Source organism: Musa acuminata, chromosome BXJ1-9 (assembly GCF_036884655.1).
Source record: "Musa acuminata AAA Group cultivar baxijiao chromosome BXJ1-9, Cavendish_Baxijiao_AAA, whole genome shotgun sequence".
In the NCBI taxonomy this organism is placed as follows: domain Eukaryota; kingdom Viridiplantae; phylum Streptophyta; class Magnoliopsida; order Zingiberales; family Musaceae; genus Musa; species Musa acuminata.
The window spans coordinates 7,557,134-7,580,217 of NC_088335.1; the positions used below are offsets into that span (position 1 = coordinate 7,557,134).

General features: G+C 39.9%; 3 protein-coding genes across 6 annotated transcripts; all 3 read left to right on the top strand.

The window, feature by feature from the left end:
* Positions 1-1,824: 1,824 nt before the first annotated feature.
* LOC135592899 (uncharacterized) lies at positions 1,825-5,978 on the top strand. Its single transcript, XM_065082626.1, has 6 exons — positions 1,825-2,089; positions 2,165-2,297; positions 3,367-3,470; positions 3,779-3,923; positions 4,003-4,143; positions 4,263-5,978. Exons 1-6 carry the CDS (start codon positions 2,049-2,051, stop codon positions 5,718-5,720), a joined length of 2,022 nt encoding a protein of 673 aa, XP_064938698.1. The 5' UTR covers positions 1,825-2,048; the 3' UTR covers positions 5,721-5,978.
* A 1,411-nt stretch (positions 5,979-7,389) lies between these two features.
* Positions 7,390-17,117, top strand: LOC135592898 (probable E3 ubiquitin-protein ligase HIP1). Of its 3 annotated transcripts, none has more exons than XM_065082623.1 (6): positions 7,390-7,592; positions 10,692-12,576; positions 14,057-14,107; positions 16,334-16,432; positions 16,506-16,649; positions 16,732-17,117. In XM_065082623.1, exons 2-6 carry the CDS (start codon positions 10,810-10,812, stop codon positions 16,861-16,863), a joined length of 2,193 nt encoding a protein of 730 aa, XP_064938695.1. In that variant the 5' UTR covers positions 7,390-7,592; positions 10,692-10,809; the 3' UTR covers positions 16,864-17,117. The 3 variants fall into 3 exon arrangements, with proteins under 3 accessions (XP_064938695.1, XP_064938697.1, XP_064938696.1); XM_065082625.1 differs by having other exon boundaries at positions 16,355-16,432; XM_065082624.1 differs by having other exon boundaries at positions 10,765-12,576.
* A 133-nt stretch (positions 17,118-17,250) lies between these two features.
* Positions 17,251-21,802, top strand: LOC135592900 (transcription factor PHYTOCHROME INTERACTING FACTOR-LIKE 13-like). 2 transcript variants are annotated; one of them, XM_065082627.1, is made up of 8 exons: positions 17,251-18,149; positions 18,233-18,337; positions 18,442-18,507; positions 18,605-18,670; positions 20,707-21,021; positions 21,155-21,224; positions 21,293-21,458; positions 21,529-21,802. In XM_065082627.1, exons 1-8 carry the CDS (start codon positions 17,925-17,927, stop codon positions 21,587-21,589), a joined length of 1,074 nt encoding a protein of 357 aa, XP_064938699.1. In that variant the 5' UTR covers positions 17,251-17,924; the 3' UTR covers positions 21,590-21,802. The 2 variants fall into 2 exon arrangements, with proteins under 2 accessions (XP_064938699.1, XP_064938700.1); XM_065082628.1 differs by having other exon boundaries at positions 20,707-20,964.
* Positions 21,803-23,084: the final 1,282 nt, after the last annotated feature.

Here is a 23,084-nt window from a genome sequence, read left to right on the forward strand (position 1 = left end):
AAGGTACAGTTAAGAAAGCTGATGCCAGGAGAATGTGATGCAAGATGGGCTGTCTGATGGCTAGAAAAAGAGAGCTTTCCATGAACTGAGTAAACAATAGTTCAGGTGATGCATCATTTGTACAATTGGTGTCTCTCTTAGTGGTGGTATTTATCATAGATAAGTTTAAATTGGCACACAAGTTTCCACTCTTCACCCAGTCAAAACATTTGTTAGCATCTGTAATTACATGAGAAAAAGTAAAAGATCCAACATATAAAGTCCACACCTTTGCAGTCAGAAAAAATGGGTGTCATAGAACATTAATGGTCAGATACTGACCCTCTGATGAACTCTTCCAATGGATGTAGAGATGAACGACAAAAAGGAACAGTTCGTTCCTGTAGTGGATTTCCATGATGAGAAATCAGATGCAACAATGAGAAATCTCATGTTTTAGAATATTGCAATATGTTCATCAAACATGACATAACTTGCTATATCTTGTGGGTAATAGACCTAAATGACCCTTTCCACTGTAACCAGATTGCTCTGATCTCACAGTAGCTTTCAGCCAAGACTCAAACAAAGGGCAATGCATGCCAAAGATATCACTTTTTGAGAGTTGTTGATTGCTAATCATAATGCTGATATGCTCTGCTCGATGACTAAGAGAGTCAATACCGACAGCTGCGCTAAAGGGGATTATTGCTTCACAGTGAAGTAGGTGGGAATGGCAAGCAACATGTGATGTCTCGGGCTTGGTTGGATCCAGCTCAGCTTTCTTCCTCATCAGGAAGACGCCATAACTTGTGTGCCAAGGTTGATTTGGACCTTTGGTAAAGCGATCATAGTTCTCAATCCGTTGTGTACGTGTGGTTGCTAACTAATTCTCCAAGCTCGAGGACAAATGTTTTGGTAAAATAACTGAGCTAAAATGGTGAAGTGAAGTGGGCTTAAGCTCCAGAATCCAACATTAGAATCTTGGCTAGATATTGACAACATCTTTAGTAATGACTGAGGTCGACTGGTGAAATATTTGTCACCATTGAATGCTTATATCCCATGAATTACTTTTGCATAGTTGGATTGAACTCCTCACCATTAATAAAAAGCTTATCCTATAAACAAGTCAAGCACAAATTTATTGTTGCTGCGGTGCGGTAATTGTCGGGTTCCATTCCTCACCATTGGAAGCTTCTGCTGTAGATAATTCAAGCATCATCATTGCATCTCTTTAGTTGCCGGTTGAATTGAGCTGCTGCTAATTGTGCGCCGAGAAGAGAGAGAGAGCACAGGAAGCTTTATCTTTCTTTTCACGTTCAAATTCGGAATGGCTGGTAAACGCCTCGAGCAGGCCGCCGGCTGCCAAGGAGAGGCCAAGGAGAAGGAAATTAGCATCAGCAACGTCTCCATTAATTTATCCACGTAGTACAGATATCATACAGTCTTCTGATATAGCCTGTGGTGGCCGCAGAAGAAGCTGCTGCTCCACTTGGATTTGAATGGTAAGCCGCTGTGTCAAGCTTGAGGAGGTAAACCACCCACCGGAATCCATTATTCTTGTCACAATTCTTTTTTTGTGTGTTCATTAATCTATAAAGCTTTCCTCAGAGCCAGTACAAGAATTTGTTGAACGAGAAGAAGAAAAAAGATGATCTTTTTCTTTCTCTTTTACTTTTCTACCGAAGCAGTACATGGAGCGAGAGAGAGAGAGAGAGAGAGAGAGAGGGATTCAACTTGGTCAAGTGATTAACATAAATAAAGCACCAGCTTTTAACGCTGTGTGTGTGTGCGTCTATCTCTCTCTCTGTCTATTTATACATTAAGAAGCCGTATTTGTTTACTACTGCTTTCTCTCTGTCTTCTCAGCCACAGCTCACCACCACTACGAGCACCTTCACCACCTTTTCGTGTATGTATAGTCTTCTCTCTAGTTGATCTCAACGCCCTTCTTGTTCCTCTGCGGCGGTGGCGCTCACAGTTTGATCCATTGATTCCCTTTTCCCTTCCCATCAACACAGAGTTCCGGAAGAGAGCAGAGGGAGGCATAGGAAGGGGAAGGAGAGATGTTCGGTGGGTTGTTGGGCGGGAAATTCTCCAACAAATGGTAACTGGTTCTTGATTCTTGGTTCTTGGTTGTTCTTGTGGGGGTTGACTGATGATTTTTGGGTGGGTTGATCAGCAAGCACGCGGCGAAGTGCATAAAGGCCAGGATGGGGCCGATCCGGAACCGGAAGCAGGCCTTGGTGAGAATCGTCAGGAAGGATGTCGCCAACCTCATCGCCGCCGGCCATGAAGCGAAGGCGTTCGAAAAGGTACATTCTCTCTCTTCTTTATTGGATTGCTCGTTCAAGAAAACGAGGAAAAAAAATAAGACATTTTTCTGAGCCTCCCCAACTTTGTGTTTCTTTAATGGATGGTTTGTTTGAATCTGTTCCTCGTTGGATTTGGGTTCTTCCCATCTTTGTGTTCCTTCAATGGATGATTTGGGTTCTTCCTCCGTTGAAGTTTCCTCGAGAGATTTCACCATCGCTGTGCTTGCTGGATTCAAGAATATGAGCGGAAAAAACATATTTTTCTTTAATCATCCTCATTTCCGTGGTTAGGTTACTAACTGTTTGGGTTCTTGCTTTGTTTCTCTTCTTTCTTTACCTTTTCTTTTCTTGAAGGTTTCTTCAAGAACCATGCCAAGAACTTATTTTTCTCTGTCTTTCTCTTTGAATTCTTTTTTGTTTCCTCCATTATTTGCGGTCTGGATGTGCAGTAGGAATACTAAACCATTTTCTTGTGAATTTGTTACGAATCCATACCAAGGGCAGGCAATTGTGCTGATGAACAGTTCTAACGCAGCTTTCATATTTTGGCTTTCTTCTTGGAATTGCATGCCCTGGGATTAAGATTCCTGCTTGGTTTGTTGGCTATTCCACCTAGGGTTTTGCTTAATTCTTGTGTCCAGAACAATTATAAGTCTTTGTGAAAGGAAATTAGAAGTTTTCTGTTTTGACCTTATCAGTGTAAACCTGACTTTTTATCAAGGTTGGTCATCCAACTGGTTGACTTGTCATCTGAGCTTGCTTAAACCTGCCCTGTGACACTATTAGACAACCAAAAAGTAGATTGGCATCAATTCTTGATAAGTCTATTTGACTGATGATATCATGTGCATGTATCATTGTTCAGATATGTATGGGTGTACTTTTGCTTGGTACCCCTCAATTGAAGAGATACTTTGAACTATTATTATTGGCAATGCTCTGTGTTCTAGTTATATATTGTGTGCTAATTTTTGTGGTACATACCTTTATCAGTCCTTTAAGTAGTTATTGGTTCAGTAAATCTCTAAATTGTGCATACCATTTTCTTCTTTTTGCTTTTCTGAAACAGATCGATCTACTCATTGTTGATATAAACCACATATCTTGCTATGACATGATCGAACAATTCTGCGAATATATCTTGAGTCAGCTGCCAAGCCTACAAAAGCAGAGGTATCCACTCCCCAAATATTTCCATCTTTGGATAACACACTTCTAATTTACATGTTCATTTTGTTTTTACAATTAAAACCAGTATAGTCATCTGCATATTTATCTTGTAAGCTACTTATGGCAATAGTACAATTTGCTGATATGAATTTGCCAGTACCAGAGACCAATTTGGACCACAGAATCATACCACACTTTATAGAATGCTGATTATGTTTCTATATTTAACAATTTTGTCTTATCTTTTATCCGTTCTATCAATATTGTAGTGAGACTATTATGAAGCATATTTTGTTTGTTTTGATTAACAGGGACTGTCCCCCTGAAGCCATGGAAACAATATCTACTCTAATTTTTGCTGCGGCAAGATTTTCAGATTTGCCAGAGTTGTGCAATCTCAGGCATGCATTTACAGAACGATATGGGAGCCAGATGGAGTCATGTGTAGATGCTGAGGTGCTAACCCTTTTGCCCATTTCCAATTAAAACAATTTTTAGTTGCTTTTTGGATCTAATCAGAATAATTTCCTGTCAGTTTGTTGAGAAATTTCAGAAGAAATCATTTCCAAAAGAGAAGAAGCTGCAGCTAATGCAAAATATTGCTGATGAGTTCTCTGTAAGATGGGATTCTAAGACATTCGGACACCAATCACACAATGCTATGGCACATGGCTCTGTAAGTTTCACAGGAACTGCTGATTTGCTACCGTTATTTAAGAATTTGTTTTTTTTTTAGCTTAAACAAATTTTGAATTATGGGTTTTTGTAAAAAAAGGAACTTTACCTATGTTGCAGACTCAACCTAAGGATGTTGCACCTTTACATACTGAAAATAATGGAGCGTCACCAGCGCAGGTTACGATGCAAGAAGCAATACGATCCAAGGGAAAATATGGCTCTAATCCTATTGGTGTTGTGCAAAGACAACAAGTGGCAATGGAGTTGGATAACATCCAGGTGATTTCAGCAATGAGTAGTAGGCAATCACATGATCCGGTGGAGAAGACACAAAAGGTGGTTGTTTCTCATGATAGAGTAGATACCGAACCATATCAAACCAAGAATGCAGCTCCATCATATGTTAAACCAAGGAGAGATCGTGATGGAATCCATAAAGATGATCTTTCACGGAGTAGGGCAAAAAAGGTGCAAAATGAGCTGGATCCCAGTACAGAGAAGCCACAAGTTGGCTCAGTGAAATCTTGGAATGTAAAACCAGGCACTATGGATCTCCCAGACACAAAATCAAATGGTGATGAATACCATGTGGAAGAAACAAGAAGACATGGTATAGTTCCTCCATACACTAAGGTGAACGAGATCAAGAATGGGAACCATGTGGAAGAAAGGAGTGGTAATGTCCCGGAGTATGATAGCTTGCAAAGGCATGAAGAAGGGTCGCATCCTACTGGGACAGAAAAGCGTTCGGTCAGGCCAGCAACCAACAATGGAAGAACAGCATATGTGATTCCACCTTATGTCAAGCCAAGATTCAATGATGTAGATACCAATGCTGATAAAACAGATCGAAACACTGGTATAAGTCTTGACAAGTCTGATGGTACTGAAGATGCGGATCATAGGAATGAGCAAGTCGTTCATGATGAGAAGCCAAAGCCTGTTTCTGTGAGGAGGAAATTCCAGAAGCCACCAGTCACTGAGACCAACGGGAGTACCATTGATGTTGAGAAGCCCACAAGCCATACCCCAGGTGGCCAAAGAAGATACAAAAGCAGGCCGAGCACTAATACTAATGATGATAATTATGTTGAAGAAAAGGCTACAATTAGAGAATCAAGGCCTCCGATTGATGATGAAATGAGTAATTCTATAGATTATGGCAAACTCTTGCATCGAGCACCGGATGGACGACGAAGACATGGTGGTAGGCATGTTGCTGCTGTGTATGATGAGGAAGAAATGGTCATGGATAATCTCTTGCTGCGCTACAGCAGGAAAGGGGCAGCCAAGGAACCCAGCAAGGAAAGAACGAGGGCCAGAACTCCTACGACGAATCATGTCGATTCAGATAGAGTTGTGAATCCTGGTAATGATAAAATTCATCCTGTCCCGAGAGAAAAAGTGCCACCTCCGGAAAGGATTCTCTCACTGCCAATGGAACCAGTTACCCCAGCTAAAGTTAAGGAACCTGCTCGGGTTACTTCAATGCAGCCTAGTGGTGGCCGACTGCATCCAAAGCTGCCAGAATATGATTATTTTGCTGCACGACTTACTGATCTAAAGAAGACTTGAAAACGCTGTCACAGGAATGTTCTTACCTGCAGATACATACATTGCCTTCTCAGCAATAAAAGTAGGTATCTGTTGCAACTTGCAAGTCTGCTATCCTCGCTTCATTCATTTTTCATATTCAGTTTGTTTGATGTAATACTAGTAGGACTTCTTCTCTTCTCTGGTTCTCCTTATTGCTTGATTATTCACATTTGTAAATACGAGTCACTTTATGATCTCACGATATTACTTAATCCCATTTGATCATTTTGTTCTTTAGAGTAATTTGGTGGGTTATCGATGAATGTCAAGACCTCCCCCCTTTCCTCCCTCCAATATGCTTCTTGTTTTCAAGTTGGTGAAGAAAAACCAGCAATGTAAATGACGGCAGGCTTGTAACTTTCTCCTCATCCGTGCTTGACGCTTATGCATTGATGTTACAGACTTGAAGTGATGTTATTACGTTCTTGTTGTATGGCATGGACTCGAAGGAAAGAGGAGAAAGAACATGATTTATTTTGGCAAAAGAAGTCATGTTCATATGTTGGAATAGGGAGAACGATGTATAGAGTAAGCTTGAGAGAGAGAGAGAGAGATTAACCTTCACCGTCCGTTTGTGGGCAGAGCTCTTCTTAAAGTTGAAACCCGTCAAAAATGGAGAGAGAGATTAACCAGCACCGTCCGCCTGTGGGCAGAGCTCTTCTTAAAAGTTGAAACCCGTCAAAATCCTCAGTGCAGCTTTGCATGGGCCATGCAGAATATTTAAAGGAAGCAAACCGCCATGGACCCCAAAGCCAAAACCTCCCCACAAAACCACTCAAGACGACACAGTGACGACGACGATGAAGGCTGCTGTGACCTCTTCCACCACCGTGTTGTCACTGCAGTGGTCCGAGTACCGCACAGCAACACCAACAAACCACGGAAATAACTATTAGCATGGTGACTACGTTGTGCTTCTGCCAATAAGTGACAGTAACAACTTTCGCCTCTCTCTGTCTCTCTCCTTTTGTTTTCTTGCTCACAGGACGTGGCTGGCATTACCGGAGTCAAATTCTCCGGAACAGTAAAGCTGCTGCAAGCACGAGGTGGTGTTTCGCACCTTTTCCCCCCTTGAAATGGATGGAGAAGCGAACCCTTTTTACGACGCCATAATGGAAAGGTGGGAAAGCGAAGGCGGAGCAGGGGCGCGCAACCAAGAAGAGGTTGAGCCACGTAAACGCGAGGTAGGGGCCCGCGTGGTCGCCCATGACCTTGACCAATCAGCGACGGGCCGATGTGACCACACCCTCGCGGGGTACGCACATGCGTGGGTCGGGAGCTCGTGACAGGGGGAGAAAACTTGTTCCTCCAACCTCGGACGACCGACCCGCTTCCTTACCTTTCTTGTTATTCGAGATCACCTTGCTCCTCCGCCCGACGACGCGGGTACCGCGGCAGCGGGTGAGAAGAGGAGGAGGTTGCGATATCGAGATCGACATGGGCCCCACTGGGAGGGGCCATTGGGAAGACTTGGAAGCTTGGAACGCTGTTCCCGAGCAGACAGCGTAGCGGCGCCAGTGAGTGTGGCGTCCACCCCGTAATTAACGTTTAATTAGTTGAATTTATAACATGTATTTAATGATTAAAAAAAGCAGTAAATTTACCCCAAAAATATTCCCCACCACCACCCCACGCACCCCACCGCCCCGTCTCTCTCGTTCGCTTCCCGTTCATCATCCAAACCCCCCCCCCCCCTTCACCCTCTTTCCACGGACCGATCTCCTGTCTCCGATCTGTGCCTTTCCTTCGATCGAGATGTCGATGGCGCGAGAGAGAGGGGCGGGAGGGGTTTCTTGATTTCTTGAAAGGGGACCATCCCCCCATTGTCTCGGAATTAAGGATCTTATTGGGGTAAGTTCTTATGAATCAAATCGAATCCCATATCAAAGCTGACCTTTCTTTTCTTGATTTGGAATTCAGAGCTGTAACTTGTTACGTTTCTTGCAAATTTTGTAAGCCATTTGTTCTTGGTGATTCTGTCTGTTTCTTGTCCCTCTGTTACTGCTTGCACTTTTCTCGGATAGATCTGCCCGTCTCGAGCCTTTTGTTGAGAGGGTTGGGGTCGTTGTCTTATCGTGTAATTTTAACATCGAATTTGGTTGTTTTTTGTGCTTTAGCTGTAGTTTGATGGATGTTGCTGTTTGCTCTTTTCATTTGTAGGTTTCTTGGTTTGATTGGGAATAGAAGTTGGAGTTTTGACACGGGAGGAAGCGTTTAGCTTTTATTTTTGGTGCCATTTTGTTGGAAATGTTTCATCTTTTTCGTTGATTGGTCCAAAAATTCCTCTTTTTTTATACATAGGTCGTCATTTCGGCATTAGATAAAAAAAGCAAAGTGCTCATTTTTCTAGTAAATGGTTCAAATTCTTTTATCGATATGAGTGTTCTATATCAAATCAAATAAATTACCAACTATTTTTTTTTTAACCATTTCGTTACTAACGTAGTGGTAGAAGTGGTAGAAAGAGTACCATGTTTTACCTGGACTTTAAACAATTTAGCTTTAACCATGTTAATGGTCTCACATTATTGGTTGATAGAGAATCAAAGTGGATTTACCAATAAGTCACGAAATGCTATGGTTCTTACATATGATTTCTTAATTTATTCAGAAGTAATTCGTCGAGATCGTGCACCTTTTTCCTATTTCTCCTATAAATACCATAAATAAAGTGCAGCTGGATGGATCCAACCTATTCTTGAAATACACAACTCGCACACACTCCCTTTCCAAAATAAATCAATACACCAAGCACTACACTTAGATTTATTGGATTTGTTGCTAAAATATCGGTATTAAACCCGAAACTCCCGGCGGATGGCCAGTGACCCAAGGAAACGAAAGAATCGATTACATTTTTCATATGCTCCCCTCTCTTATGGATAGGACTAACAAAGAACAGAGTTCTTTTTGTATCACTTCACTCGCCTTTTTTTGATCGATTTCTTTTTATTAATTTCATTTCCACTTTATTTAATGGCAATAGATTAAATCATTTGTTTGAAATTTATTATTTTTTAAGTTTTCAAGAAGTTTCCAATAAGATACTTTGTTTGAAAACATTTTGTTGGAAATGTTTCATCTTTCGTTTTGAGGAATTTGAGCCGAGTAAATTGATTATGATTCTCATTTTTATTTTCAAGCTGACATGAATCCAATCCCTTTTGATGTTAGTCTTGGGCAGAAAAAAGAATTAGAAACAAAACGAACAGCAAACGTTGCTGAGGAAGCTTATGCATTTACACGCGTTACCTTTTATCTGTTGTAACTTTGAATTACTAATTTTAATTCGAAGCTAGTGTATAAGTGATTGAGAAACATGGATCTTTTGTTCCCACTGGGCTTCTTCAGGTCCATGCTCATCATTTAGTTTTCTGCTGTCCCATGCTCTGAAGAGGATGTTGACATTAGTCTGCTGACAGTTACATAAAAACAATTTTGTCAAATCTTGTAATAATTAATAAAAATATATATGGTGAAAAACATAGTTGACAAGATGAGTAAAGTCCACTATCTCTACACAAAATATAGATAGACTAAGTGCATGAATCTGGGTTGAGCAATGCTGTTTAGACCATCAGAAAGTGTACAAATCTTGTTTAATATTCATGCATTTGCATAAAGCTAGTTAATACTTGTTGGTAGCTACCAATTTGTAGGATTAATTTTAGGCTAGCATAGTTTTGGCATGAATGTCAAGAGGTTGAGCGTGTCAAAGGAAAATTTATGGGTAAAACAGTTGAATTCAACGATATGTGCCCGAAAGATCCGCTTGATTACTTTTTATTTCTCCCTATGCAGTTGGATATGCTCTCTTGTTATTCTAAGCTTGGATATCCTCTCATGCTCCATTGAGCTGTTCCTTACCTTTCATAAAGATTTATTTAACATTGGCATGAACTTCATTTTTTAGAACAAGTTTACTTCTGTTTCCTCATGTGAGCACGTCTTTCTTAGATGCGAGTGTGTTCGTGGATCTTCTTGGTCTTTAAGAGTTGCTACCATCATATGCATATGATTTCTTGATAACAATCATTTCTCATTCACTGTTGAACCTGCTCTTCACTTGTATTTTGAGCTGTAGCTGTGAGTACATCTTCAAATGTCAAATATCTAATCTCCTTTTATATAGACTCTCTTCACATCTTGAGGAACTTTCCGAGGCATTTCTTGTTTGCTAATTTCTACTTTCTATTTTCTGTCTTCTATGTTCATTTAGGTGAAATTAATTATAATTGGAATGTAAAGTAAATCATGTTTGGGTCATTCACTTTGTAAGTGTTAGCACCTGGTCTATTATACACTTATGGTGAAGATTTATACCATTGACACTTAGTGTTGTACTACCAACCATTTAATGATGGAGTTCTATTATAACCAAACTTTGATATTGTACAAAATAATTGAGGACGATTGTATAAGATACATGTTATGCACTTCAAAATAATACACCAACATCTTGAAGTTTTGAATATAGATCTAGTTGTTCACAAATTACCTACAATTTGCACAGTGAATGGTGCCGTAAGTTAAAGATAATATCATTATCCAACAATTTAATATTATGATTCAGGCTGTAAATGAAGGTATTCAACCTAAACAAAGTGTTTTGATAGTTTTTATTTGATGCCAACACAAATTGACAAAGATGCAAAATTGACTTTTGTGGAGACCAATGTGATACCAAATTTTATAAACTTATGAGGACTATCATTCATGAAAATAATATAAAAAGACTCTAGAAGGTGACATCGACTGTGATGTAAATGATGGAACCACAGGGCATATATACTTGTGCATCCACAGGAATTGTGTATCATATGAATACCAAGTGTTATGATGGCAGAATTATTAATTTGTTGGTACATAAAAGCTTATCATGCAGATAAATGCTGTCGGAAAACCCCCGTGGCTAATAGATACATTTGATGGTTTTTTGTTTCTTTACAGGGGATCAATGTGTTGTTTTTTCTTATGTGCTCGAATTCACCTAAATAGTTGACTTTCATTTTTACTAAATCAGGACACATTCAGTTTCCTGCTTAACAAGGGAGTACTATTTGCTTTAATGCAAGGCCAGAGGAATTTTGTTCAACCCTTGCATGAATCCTTTGAACTTGACTGTGAGTCCAATTCAAGCAGCTCTGGCATGAATCAGCAAGTCTTGTGGAATAACATGCTTTTTAATCCAGTAGAGATCCAGAGCATGACAGATTGTGCAGTATCCTCTGATGGTGTAAATATCCCATGCTTAAACATGGCTAATCAGGATGGCACTCAGTTGGGCAATTGGAGTTTAGGTGGATCCAGTTCTAGTCAACATTCTCAAATCCAGGGTGGCCATGAAGAAAACAAACTGGAGCATGAATGGACACCACCGGCAACAGTTGCTTCTCGAGGTGGGCCTAGACTACAAGAAAATCATTTTGAAGCTTCCCATGCGCTTTCTTTGGAAAATGTCAACATAAGTCATAGTACAACTCAGACTGATGGTATCCAAACCTTTCCACAAAATTATTCCTGTTTCAACAATAGACATCAAAATGTGGAACATGTTGCTGTTCAAGTTGGTATAGGCAATGAGCTCTCAGAACCAAGGTTATCTCATCATCCTTATTTATTGGGTTTTCTAGATCCTGAAACTGTTCCATCTTCAATTGGTTTATCCAATCCTGGCGAAAGTTCTTCCGAGGGCGTTGGATTTTTGAGAGAAGATGATGAGAGAGCAGAAAGTTCATTTGATGGACGACGCTTATCCTGCAAGAGAAAGAATAGTGATGGTTTTCCTGGACAGTCTTCAGCAAGTGGAAATGCGAGCTCTTCTCACCAAAGTGAAAACAGTTTACTGCATTCTCGTAGTTATAATCCTATGACTGGCCTCAATATTTCTAGCTCATCTGGTTATCCTTCTGTTGGACATTCTATCGAAGAGCATAGAGCAGGATTTGGCACTTTTGTAGGAGGAATGGCCTTCGACTGCTATCCCTCTGCAAGTGCAGCAGGAAACGTAGAAAGTTTGCGTAGGAATTACCGATTGAGAATTAACCGTGCACAGCCTCATGATGTCTCTTTACGTAATTCTTGGTCAGCGAGTTCAGTTGGGCAATCAGATGTATGGTCACCAAATCAACCACCTTCTCGTTCCATCTCATTGAATCACTTCCTCGAGCCTGCCTCACTACTTACAACTTCAAGTTCGGCAAGTCAAACTCATATACCTGTTGTACCTGCTCTACCCCAAATTGTAAATAGTTTTCCATGGAATAGAGCTTCCAATTCAAGAATTGGCAGTTCATCAGGCCCTTTCAGTTCAGAGGACAGATCGATCACTGCAAGAGAGGGAAATGACTTGAGGAATATGCCCGTGACCAGCAATTTGGATCTTGTTCCTGCAACAGATGTAAGGAACATGACACAAGGCCAAGCAAATTGGAGCTTGAGCAGTGGAAGTATAAGCATGGTTCCAAGTTCACAAGCAGTTACAAACTCAGGACTCCATCCAACATATGGATCTTCTTGGGTACCTCATCAAAATCTTCCTACCCGATATCCACAACCTTTAGCGGAGGCTATTCATCCTGGCTTTTTTCCGCCCGGTAGTTCTGATTCTGGAGGTCAGGGCACTAATTTTGCCCTACAACATTCTGCTCATCCTTTGAGCTCACAGGAGGTGGCTCAGCAGATCAGAACTAGATTGCATGGCCCACATCCAACATCACCCATCAGATCAACAACACATTTGTTAAGAAGGCGAAATGATGGTCTTTTCAGTGCTCCCTTACCTATGAGGAGTTTGACAGCTGCAGGGGAAGAGAGAAGTAGAATGTTATCAGAGGTATCTCTTAACTAATCATTTTATTTAATTCAAGTTATTTTCTATAGTTGACTATTCTTTCCTGAGCACTATTTTATATGCCTTTTGCTTAGTGTCTCTTTTGTATTTTGGGGAACAGTATGTTCTTTAAATTTTTTTAAAAGAATTAATATGTCAATTTGTCATGGCTGATTGCTGAACAAGGTAGAAATAGCAGAGATTCAACTACAGTCAAATATTTGTTGTCAAAGTACCTTAGTCCAACTTTAATGTATTCTTTTTTCTTGCTTTAGTTGATTTCAGCTGGACTACAGTTCTACGAGAGTCTCTTTTCTTCTTCTAATTCTGAGTGATTTCAGTGGTTCACACCTAATCTCTGCTCAAACACAATAGCTGCCTGCATCTTCTTCACGTAACACACGATCAGACTTAGTTATATTGCTGTGTTAAATAACTTTGACCTTATGTTCCACATATCAACAATCAACTCTAAAGACAACTGTTATGCCAATTCATTTATCATTTCCATTTTCCATTATCTCTTTAAGATTGACTTGCTGTTCTGGTTACAACAAAATTTTTTTTGGCAATGAGATAGAATGACCAGAGTTTTAAAATCCTTAGCCTGTAAGCACCATCTTCAAATATTCAACAACGCTCGACTTGATTAGAAAACCAGATTCACTCTTGTAGCACAAGTTTAGTTTGACTTCATTTCCTTGGTCACGAGTCATCTTATTCATCACTGAATTCCTATTAACTTGAGGGTGTTCTTTAATAGGAGTTCCCATCTCTTGGTCTTGGCTGAAAATGCCTTTCTTGATCATTTATGTAGCATTAACAATGAATTTACCATCGAAAAACCTATCCGACAAAAACCATTTTTTCCCCTCGACTAGTGTAGTGAAATTATAGCTTTGATTTTCAAACAAATATTTGATGCCCGTGATCCAGAGGCATGAAATACAGATCTGGGTTAATTTTATGATTCCAGTTCACTTCTGCCCTAGTCCTCATAGATGTACATTTAGATCACCCTTCTCCCTTGTGTCTTGACTGGGAGAAAGCCTAAATCCTTGCTTACATAGTTGCCTATATTTCCAAAAATTATTCACCATAATATTTGATCGAGAAAAAGTTCAGGTTACAGATTTGCTACTTGCCTTTTCTGGATTAAAAGTTATATGCCATTTTAAGTAAATGTTTCTTTATTTTTTTGTTGCTGCATTTTTGTAGATTTACCCCTTCTGTCGCGTGTATAATCCATCCAACACTGAGTTATGAAACTTATATCTTTTTACTCAATAATAATATACTTATGATACCTACTTTGCATGCAATATAAATCTATAATGTCAGCTATCTAGTTGCTTACAATCCCATAAAAGGTGAAAGTGTGTTTGTCTACTTGGTGCTGTTTCTTTTTTAATCTTTTCTGATGAAATATCTTTGTGGAGTTTTTTTCTATTCCATTGTGTACTTACATTTTTTGTTGTACCAGATTCGTCATGCATTGGAGTCTTTGCGTCATGGAGATGGTCTTCGATTTGAGGTCAGTATTAGGCTGACTTTTTTTCTGTGATTAGAATTAATAAGGCATTTAAAGAAGAGGGTGATGCTAGTTAGGGTAGGGATACTTTTGGTATGGCTCATGCAGGATTAGAATATGTATGAATGTTGAGTTTAAAGCTAAGTTATTTTCCTTCCCCTTTACTTTTTAAGCAGAAGATCTGGTAGTCATAGTAATAATCGGTGCATGACACTAATTTTGAAAGGCAAAGAACAAAGTATCATATCTGCAGGATTAGCTCAACTATCACTGGAAGCAGGTTGCTCGTACTTGCTTTAGATGTATACTTCCATTCTCATCCTATCAACTTGCATTACCACCACTAGCAATTGTTGAAACTTGGAAACCTCTACCTTTCCATAGTTTTAATTTAATGGGGAATAACAATACATAGGGAGCATTCTGTGTGGCTCCTTGGAGCAATTATATTGATCCTTTCGTTCAACTGCTGATTCGATCTTGGTTAGACATTAGGATCTTGCCATTAAACTAAGAAAGGTAGCCGTTGGGTCAAGACTTCCAAAGTCACGTGTGTTCTCTTTATACAATGGAATTGGATAAACACTAAAGTCACTTTCCTACTGTTTTCTTTCCCGGTCATTTAAAGCTGCTGCAAGTTAAAAAATTTGCCATCGTCACTTTGTCTTTGTTTAATATAGGCTTATAAATCAACAACAGCAACTGGTAATATTGCTACTTTGAGGTTGGCGACATCACTCTTCTTTTGTCATCAAGCTTTATGTAAAACAAAATCTCTAGTTAAATTTTATGTTAGTTTTGGACAACCTTCTAGCCACCCTTTGCATCTTAAGTCACCCAGATGGTAGAGGCAGTTCACATCACTTTTAAGTGATGACCTAACCCTATATTGAATATGGTTGTCATCTATGCTCATGAGATTTAATAAAATTTATGCTGGTCACAATTGGCGTAACATATCCCTCCATTTTTTTTTTTTCATTTGGGCTTCGGAGCAACATTAGTAGTGTTAAAATGGTGTAATATATTAACTTACTCAAGTTTGGGAACTATAGTATCAGATATTCCATTTCTTTTCCAAAATGCATTAAGGTGAGAGTCCAGGGTGACTATTGCTCAACTTTTTGGCAAGTTGTACTTGAACAAAAGTTAATGAGTTTAAATTATAGATCTTATTGTCTAAACAAGACAATATGATGATCAAGGATAATGAATTTCTCCCCTGGTTTGTGCAAGAAACTTGCACCGCTTCTGCATTTAATAAATTTGTGCAGGAAAAATATTCGGTCTTATGAACTTTTAGTAACAGTATGGATCTCAGTGATTATTCATCCCTGCAGAATTAACATAGTTAGGGAAGTTAAAGGAACAAAAAAAGAAAAAAAATATTTCACTGACCAAAATTTATGCCACTTGTTCTAATTCATTATTTAAGTAAGCTACTTGTTGAACTTCTCTAAGACATCTCTTAGCTTTGGACTTTGCTAAGTGGCACATTTTTTTTACTGTGGAGCCTATATTTGTGAAACAGACATTCCTTTTCTGTACATATAGTTTCATCAGTAAAAATTGTCATTCCTATCTTTTTATATCACTTTTGCATCTATAGAAAAACTTATTGCTTCTTGTTTCATTTTTATTAAATTTTCCAAATTACAACTATGTGCTCAATTAAATCAAATATTTTAAAATATGAAATGTGAAGTTGAGAATTCATGGAGTTACATAGTTATTAGTTGTCATAATTGTTTCTTCAATTATGATAGGTATATTTTATGTTTTGAAAATTGTTGCATGATGGTTTCCCTCTGCCTTCAAAGCAACTCTCAAGCTCTGTCACTACATGGTAAGAAACTTATTGCAAAGCGAAGTATGACTTAACGCTTTTGCTGACATAAAGTTATGATGTCTGTTGTCCATTGATAGATTATTTGAAGTTGCCCATTGGAAACTTGATCTGAGTGTCCCAGTTATGTTATTTGACAAGTATTTTGAACAAATTAAAGCCGGTTAAATCTGTCGTAAAAACAATTTATAAAGTAAAATATATAATTGTTATGTTATTAGATAGACAAGTCATGATGTTTTCGTTGTTCTTGGATTGACTAACCACTATTGAGCGTAGCTATATGAACAACTTTGTCAAAATTACCAGTTTGGCATTATTTGTCCAAAATGGTATTGCACATTCCATTTTGGAGTTTGATATGCTTAATTTTAACTGGCCAGGATGTCTTTATCCTTGATCAGACTCTAATTTTGGCGGGCAGCGATTTGCATGACAGGCACAGGGACATGCGTCTTGACGTTGACAACATGTCGTATGAGGTAATGAACTTCCAACATGTTATATGAATTTAAACAGACAATTTTTTGAATTCAGAAGTAATTTTCATTATAGGAACTCCTCGCCTTGGAAGAACGGATAGGAAATGTTTGCACTGGATTGAGCGAGGAAACAATTCTGAAGTCCCTGAAACAGCAGAAGCATTCATCAGCAGCCATCAGAGCATCCATGGAACACAAGCCCTGCTGTATCTGCCAGGTATTTGATCTAGCTCAAATTTCAGCAGATTACTTGGTCTCTCCCAGCTGATGTCGTCTTATATTCCATTTATTTTACTCAGGAAGAATATGTTGAAGGTGATGATCTCGGCACCCTGGACTGCGGGCACGATTTCCACTCTGTCTGCATCAAGCAATGGCTAATGCACAAGAATCTCTGTCCCATCTGCAAAAACACTGCTCTAATTACGTGAAGAGGCATGCTGCACATTTCACAACGAAAGCAAATTTGATCGATAAGGAGGACCCTCCTTTAGCAACTTATTCTCGTTGGATTACTGTATCTATTGAAATCGGATGGTTAATGTTTTCGTTTCCTGAGCTGTGGACCATCAAATTTTGCTGTTGGCTCAAATTGGAGTCTGTTGACCGAACTGCTTTGCTATTGTTGAATAATCAACACTTTCTGTTGTTCAAAAGCTGGTGATTCGGACTAAATTTGGCTGGATATTTTCAGTGTCAAGCTTTTAGCAATTCGTTAAACAAAAGAAGGGCAAATTCCAGCATCTTTGTCTCTTGATGGCTCTGCTTGATATCAGACTCGTTGGATATATTTCAGCTGTAGCCAAGTCAGTGACAGCTCCAAATGTTCACAAAGAAACAGTGAAGATGAAACCAGCCGAAGAAGAAGTTACATGTATGCTCAATGCACGATGAAGGGTTTTAGAGTTTGTTCTTGATCTGGTATAATGATCTCTGATCTCACTGTAAGAAACCCCAGAAGGATGGAGATGAGAGAGAGAGAGAGAGAGAGAGAGAGAGAGAGAGAGAGAGAGCTGAGGCCACCACCCTTCACATCAGCAGTGGCAGGTCCGGGTCATGTAAACGTGCAGTCGCAGCCGGGCACTCCCTCTCTTTCACTTTTCCTCGTTCCCCCGTGCATTAAATATATATTAAGACCATATAAGCCTCAGGCGAGGATAATACAACCATGATTTGTTCTTGTACTTTCGCCCTTTTGCAGGAGCCTAAAGACTGAGCAAGGCGAGCATGTGCACACAAACCCATATAAACTACTGCCCCATATGGCCACTGGGTATTTGGGTTGCCAGCCTTAAGAGAACCTGCAGTGTTGGTGTACTGCCCCTCTGCAGCTTACAACTGAGAGAGAGAGAGAGAGAGAGAGAGAGAGAGAGAGAGAGAGCATTAGTTTGCACAGCGGAAGAGGAGCTAGCTGATTAAGAGGGAGGTGATAGCAGACTTCTGCTTCTCTTGTTCCAGCTCACTTTAACTTGGTCGAGCCGTCAAGGGAGCGATGGATGATCGTAGCAGCTACGACCCTTCCTGCCGAGGAGATCAGGAGAAGATCTCCTACTTGCTGGGCCATGTTCCGACCAGCTTGTCATCCTACTCTTGTGAGGCCGAGCTGATGCCATCCTCTTCTTTCCACCCCATTTCTGCTGCTGCTCCTGCTGGTGGTGGGGGTGGGAGGAGGAAGTCTGTGGACCAGGATCTTGACTCTCTCGACTGGGAGAGCGAGGTGGCTTGCGATGCTCCTGTTTTGAGCTTGTCCCACTTGATCTGTTGGGCTGTGGGTAATTGATTGCTTGTTGCGGTTTGTAGGAGGGTGTGGAGGCGTTTGAGGAGGATCCTGTGAAGCTGGCTCCTTCCCGGAGCTCCGGCTCGAAGAGAAGCAGAGCTGCGGAAGTCCACAACATGTCTGAAAAGGTGCTCTGAGGTTTCCATTCTTCATCTGCTTATGTCTTTAATTGCGTTCCGTCGAATGCTGTGTCTGAGATCTATGGTGCTGCGGCATGATCGTTTGGATGCAGAGGAGGAGGAGTAGGATCAATGAGAAGATGAGGGCTTTGCAAAATCTGATCCCCAACTCAAACAAGGTGCAACTGTGTATGATTTTTTCTTTCCTTTATTCAAGGAACCTTTTTTAGTGGGCTCATAATGATTTGTCTTTGGAAAAATTGTGCCTTGTTGCAGACAGACAAGGCTTCCATGCTTGATGAGGCCATCGAATATCTCAAACAACTGCAGCTCCAAGTACAGGTCAGTAACTGCTGTCAAGTTCCTCTTCTGTCTATAATTTTTGGCTGATCTTTTCTAACTTGTTTCAATCTCTTTTCTTGTTTGTTGTGTGATCTTATATCATATCATGTGAAGTATGCAATTATTACATGGTGTTCTTTTCTTTCTCCCAACTCATAATGATCTCTGAAGTTTAAGTCTTTAAGATGAGAATTGCTAAACATCAATAGTTTTACAGTTTGCTAGTTACAAAATTTGCACATAGGTATCTTTGTACGTCGAAGGAGTGGTTTTGTTGTCTAATTTGATGCTCTGTATCGAACCCTCTTTGCTTCTTCGAATTCACGAGTATTATATCATAAAATGTGGTCCTATAACTAGGTGCATTAGTCCGGCAGAAATTAGATTTAGGAGACAAAAGTAATATCTTTGTTAAACTAGCAAATTTCTTATGTGGGGACTTTATGGATGTTAATTTGCCTCCTGTCATTAGATCTGTTATGATGCCTGAGAGTATTCTGCAGTTGGTTTTGGATACATCTTTTAAGGACGGAGTTCTCTAAACTTCTGACTCTAAATGTAAATATGCCTTCCTATTGACCAATTGACAATAAATTAAATCATTCCCTGAGCTCTATCTCATATAAGTTTCCCGTTTCTCTTACTGCTTTGAATTACTTTCTCCTCTCTCTGTAAAATTCTTTATTTCCTCCTTTTTTCAGTTAGGATCTTTGGTCCCTGTGAACCCTTTGAGTTCCACAGCTTGTGAGTCTTGAATGCATCAGGCAATTTATCTTGGGATATCATTTCCACAAATATGTTTTATATAAGACGAGAAACTACGTTCTTAGAAATCGAGCATCTTCAGTGTGTATATTGCACAATTGAATCAATTTACTTTTTCTTCATCACTTCTTCTACTTCACTGTTCTGCAACTATTGAAGGAGGCACTGACGGAAGACGACAACAAACGGTGAATGATGAACAAATCATTGTGTTAGTGATAATTGGCACCAAGAGACCTCTTTGAACCATGAAGATATTTTCAGCTAGGCAATTCTGGTAGTTCGCAGACATGCAAATATAATTCTGTTATAGTTTCTCTATCTCTTTCTCTTCATTTTTCTTAAATCCTGGTTACTGGTTCTTGTCTTATATACAACCTTAGAAACATGATTATTCTCTCCACAAGCATTTAGGTCTCTCTGTTCTGCACTCTTAAATCCATGATCACTACCAGTAGAATAATAGCCTATTTGTCATTTTAAAATCCCTGTTCTTCCTTTGCACCTCTGACTTGATGGAAAGCCGAAAGAAAGAAAGAGAAAAAAATTGATTCGACCTTGAACTACCAAAGGAAACTAAAAGAAAACATGTATTTGAGTTTGGCCTAAATTGACATCAAACCCAACCCAAATAGTGAATAGCAGCATGCCTTGGTACAAATGACTGCCTAATAATCGCCATTTCTTGGACTAATTTGGAACTCAGAAGGGGAACTGAATTCTTTACTGCAACTTCATGGAAGTTTATGGTTGACTTTTTATTATCCATCTGATTTTTTGTCATTGTTTCATTAAAAACTTCAATGAGAAATCTAGTGTTAGCCAATAAGGATCAGGTACAATAAAAGCAGAGTGGACCTCATATATGATTAGCCAGCTCCATGTCATATCTATCTGGTTAACCCAATACTACCATGGAAACAAAGTCTCTCAGGAGGTAACAGAGAGGGAAAAAGCACAGGAACACAAAAGGCCTATTAAATCCCCAATTCAAGGGTACTTAGAAGTTAATTCAGCATCCACGGAAAGGACTCTAGTTTGGATTCTCGTTTGTACCACCATCTTGTTCTTCCTGCATTTCTGATGAGAGTTCACCATAGACCAGGCAAAAGGAGCATCCAAACGTGCCTCAAGTTTCATTTCGGTTAATAAAGAACTTGAACAAGCAAAACTATTGATGGATCTGCTTATATTTCTAATTAGCTTTATCAACCTTGATGTTTCATACCTTATAAATCGTTGTTTGCTTCCATCGTTCAATTTTCTTGCAGATTCTGTCGATGAGGAATGGTCTCAATCTGCAGTCCATGTATACGTCTGGAGCTCTTCAGCCTTTGCAAACTTCTCAGATGTCTATTAGCTTTGCGCTGGATAATGACACGGCAACGGGTATAGGAACAGGCATGCTACCTTTGAACCAAGATTTATCGGCTCACTGCTCATTCGATCTGTCAAATCAATGCACATCCTCCCATCCATCGACCATCACAACCAGTCTCATCAACGTGACTAATCCTGAGGCTTCACTAGTTAAGTCATCAGAATCTCATCATGCTTCATTCCACCAAGTGCCTGTGTCCTGTGAGGTAGCCCTTTCCATCTGCCTAAGGACCAAGTTATCTTGAAGAACCATATCATACAAGAATCGATTATGCATATAGATCAAACATATTGGTTCCTGGAGTTTTGATATGAACCTTTTTGCTTCTGTTTTGGAAGGATATATTCACAGGTGACATGTCGGCCCACACCCAATTAGCCGCAATGCATTACACAAGGAGCTTCACAGGTGAATATTTAGCATAACTACATGATTGTTTCTGTGACACGTTTCTCATCTCGTCGCTTTTCCAAAAGATGATGAGAGGAACTCCATATCTACCAATGTCAATTCCAAACAATTGGGTGGGCAAGCATCAACACATATCGGTGTCGTCTGTTTGGAACAATGTATGTTAGGCAGAGAAGGGAGATCAGAGACGATGCTGTCCAACGACGAAAGCTTCATCCGGCACCTGCACAGGTACTTAATCTTTTTGTCTCTTTCTCTTTACACTGCTGCTGCTGATAAACGTATCAATGATATTGAGCAGCTTACAGACTGGAAGAAGTTTTCCGAGTGGTGATGCGGAGGAAGGACTTCGAGATTTCTAATGCTCTGATGACTAACATGGAGGTCTTTAAGGCGACCAGATTTAGACTCAACACTCATTCATCTTTTTGGTGAATTCTAGTGGGTGTATCTTGAATGTTTCTTTGGCACTGAGATATCTAACCTGTGGATCGATGTAACAGCAGCTATCTCTCATGTGGAAAACAAGTATCATTATGAAGAATATATATAGCCAATTTGACTTGGAATTGTCAGCTATATGGTGGTGATGAGATGCCACGATATATCATATCATCTTTCTTGTCATCGTAGGCTATATGAAATGCGTTGACCACAGTCAACTCCTCCTCTCTCGAAGTGCTGGTGGTCGTTGCATTGCTGATGGTGAAGGGGACGGGCCGGTACGGCTGGTTCCGCCATCGTCGCCGGTGGACTTCGTCGGGCTGCGGCGAGCTATGCTGGGCTGACCTTGTAATTGGGCCGTAGTGGTATGTGAGGCCCAATAGAGAAGGTCCGATCATTTCTCGTAAGCTTACCACCAACAACTACAGGTTGAAGTGGCTTGAAATGAATTAACATCCATACAAGATCCTCCAGCCTCACGGACCTTAATCTTACTCATGGTGACGAGACTCTAAATCAGAGAAGGGACGCGCGCATGCTTTCCGGTACGGTTACCTCATAGTGGATACGGTGCACAATTAGTTCTCGTGGCATTTTCAGGACTACCATATCGCTTACCCACCTTACAGTTGGTCACAGAAGTGGTCCCCATCCGTGGATCTATAGTTTCCTCCAATCACAAGGCAGGTAGGTGTGTGTGGATGCTGAAATGAGTGCATATATGAGAAAATTAAGTGGCCTGTGGGAATGAAATGTCCCAATATTTTATTGGTAGAAGTTTTGGGACATAATTATTCAACTCAATAATATATATAAGAGAAAAAAATATTTTCAGGGAGAAAGAGTTTGCAGAATCTAGTGGTAGTGCATGGAACTTGATCAAAAACCCATCATGTCAACCTGTCACACATCACCACTTGCCACTTCCACCATCACCATGCTGAGGGGATGAAGCTGGAGCCCTGCACCATTTGGTTGTTCTCATGTCACTCCCAGCTGAGCTCGCTACCTATTCATGCCACTTGCACCCACATGCCTTTGTTCTATTCCTAATGATAATAACAACACACATAGACAGACAGATATTGAGTACTTCTCTTTAGGGACCAAAAGCTTTTGATACATTTCATCTTCTCATGCATACTTCTGATGCTGCAGTTAGATCTATTCCCACAAGGAACAGTCTTCATTACATGCGATGCCGATGTGATTACACATCCATACAGCACGCATGCATCGAATTCAATCTGATGCGGATATCTATCTATCGATCTGTGTACATGTAGAAGCAGACGCAGACTCTTTTAGACTGTTGGAAGTTTACTGCATCACGACACGATTCGTCTCTCTCATCCACGATTACATGTCGACTGCGGGCATATAAACGACGAGATGAAGAGGAATCAAGCAAAA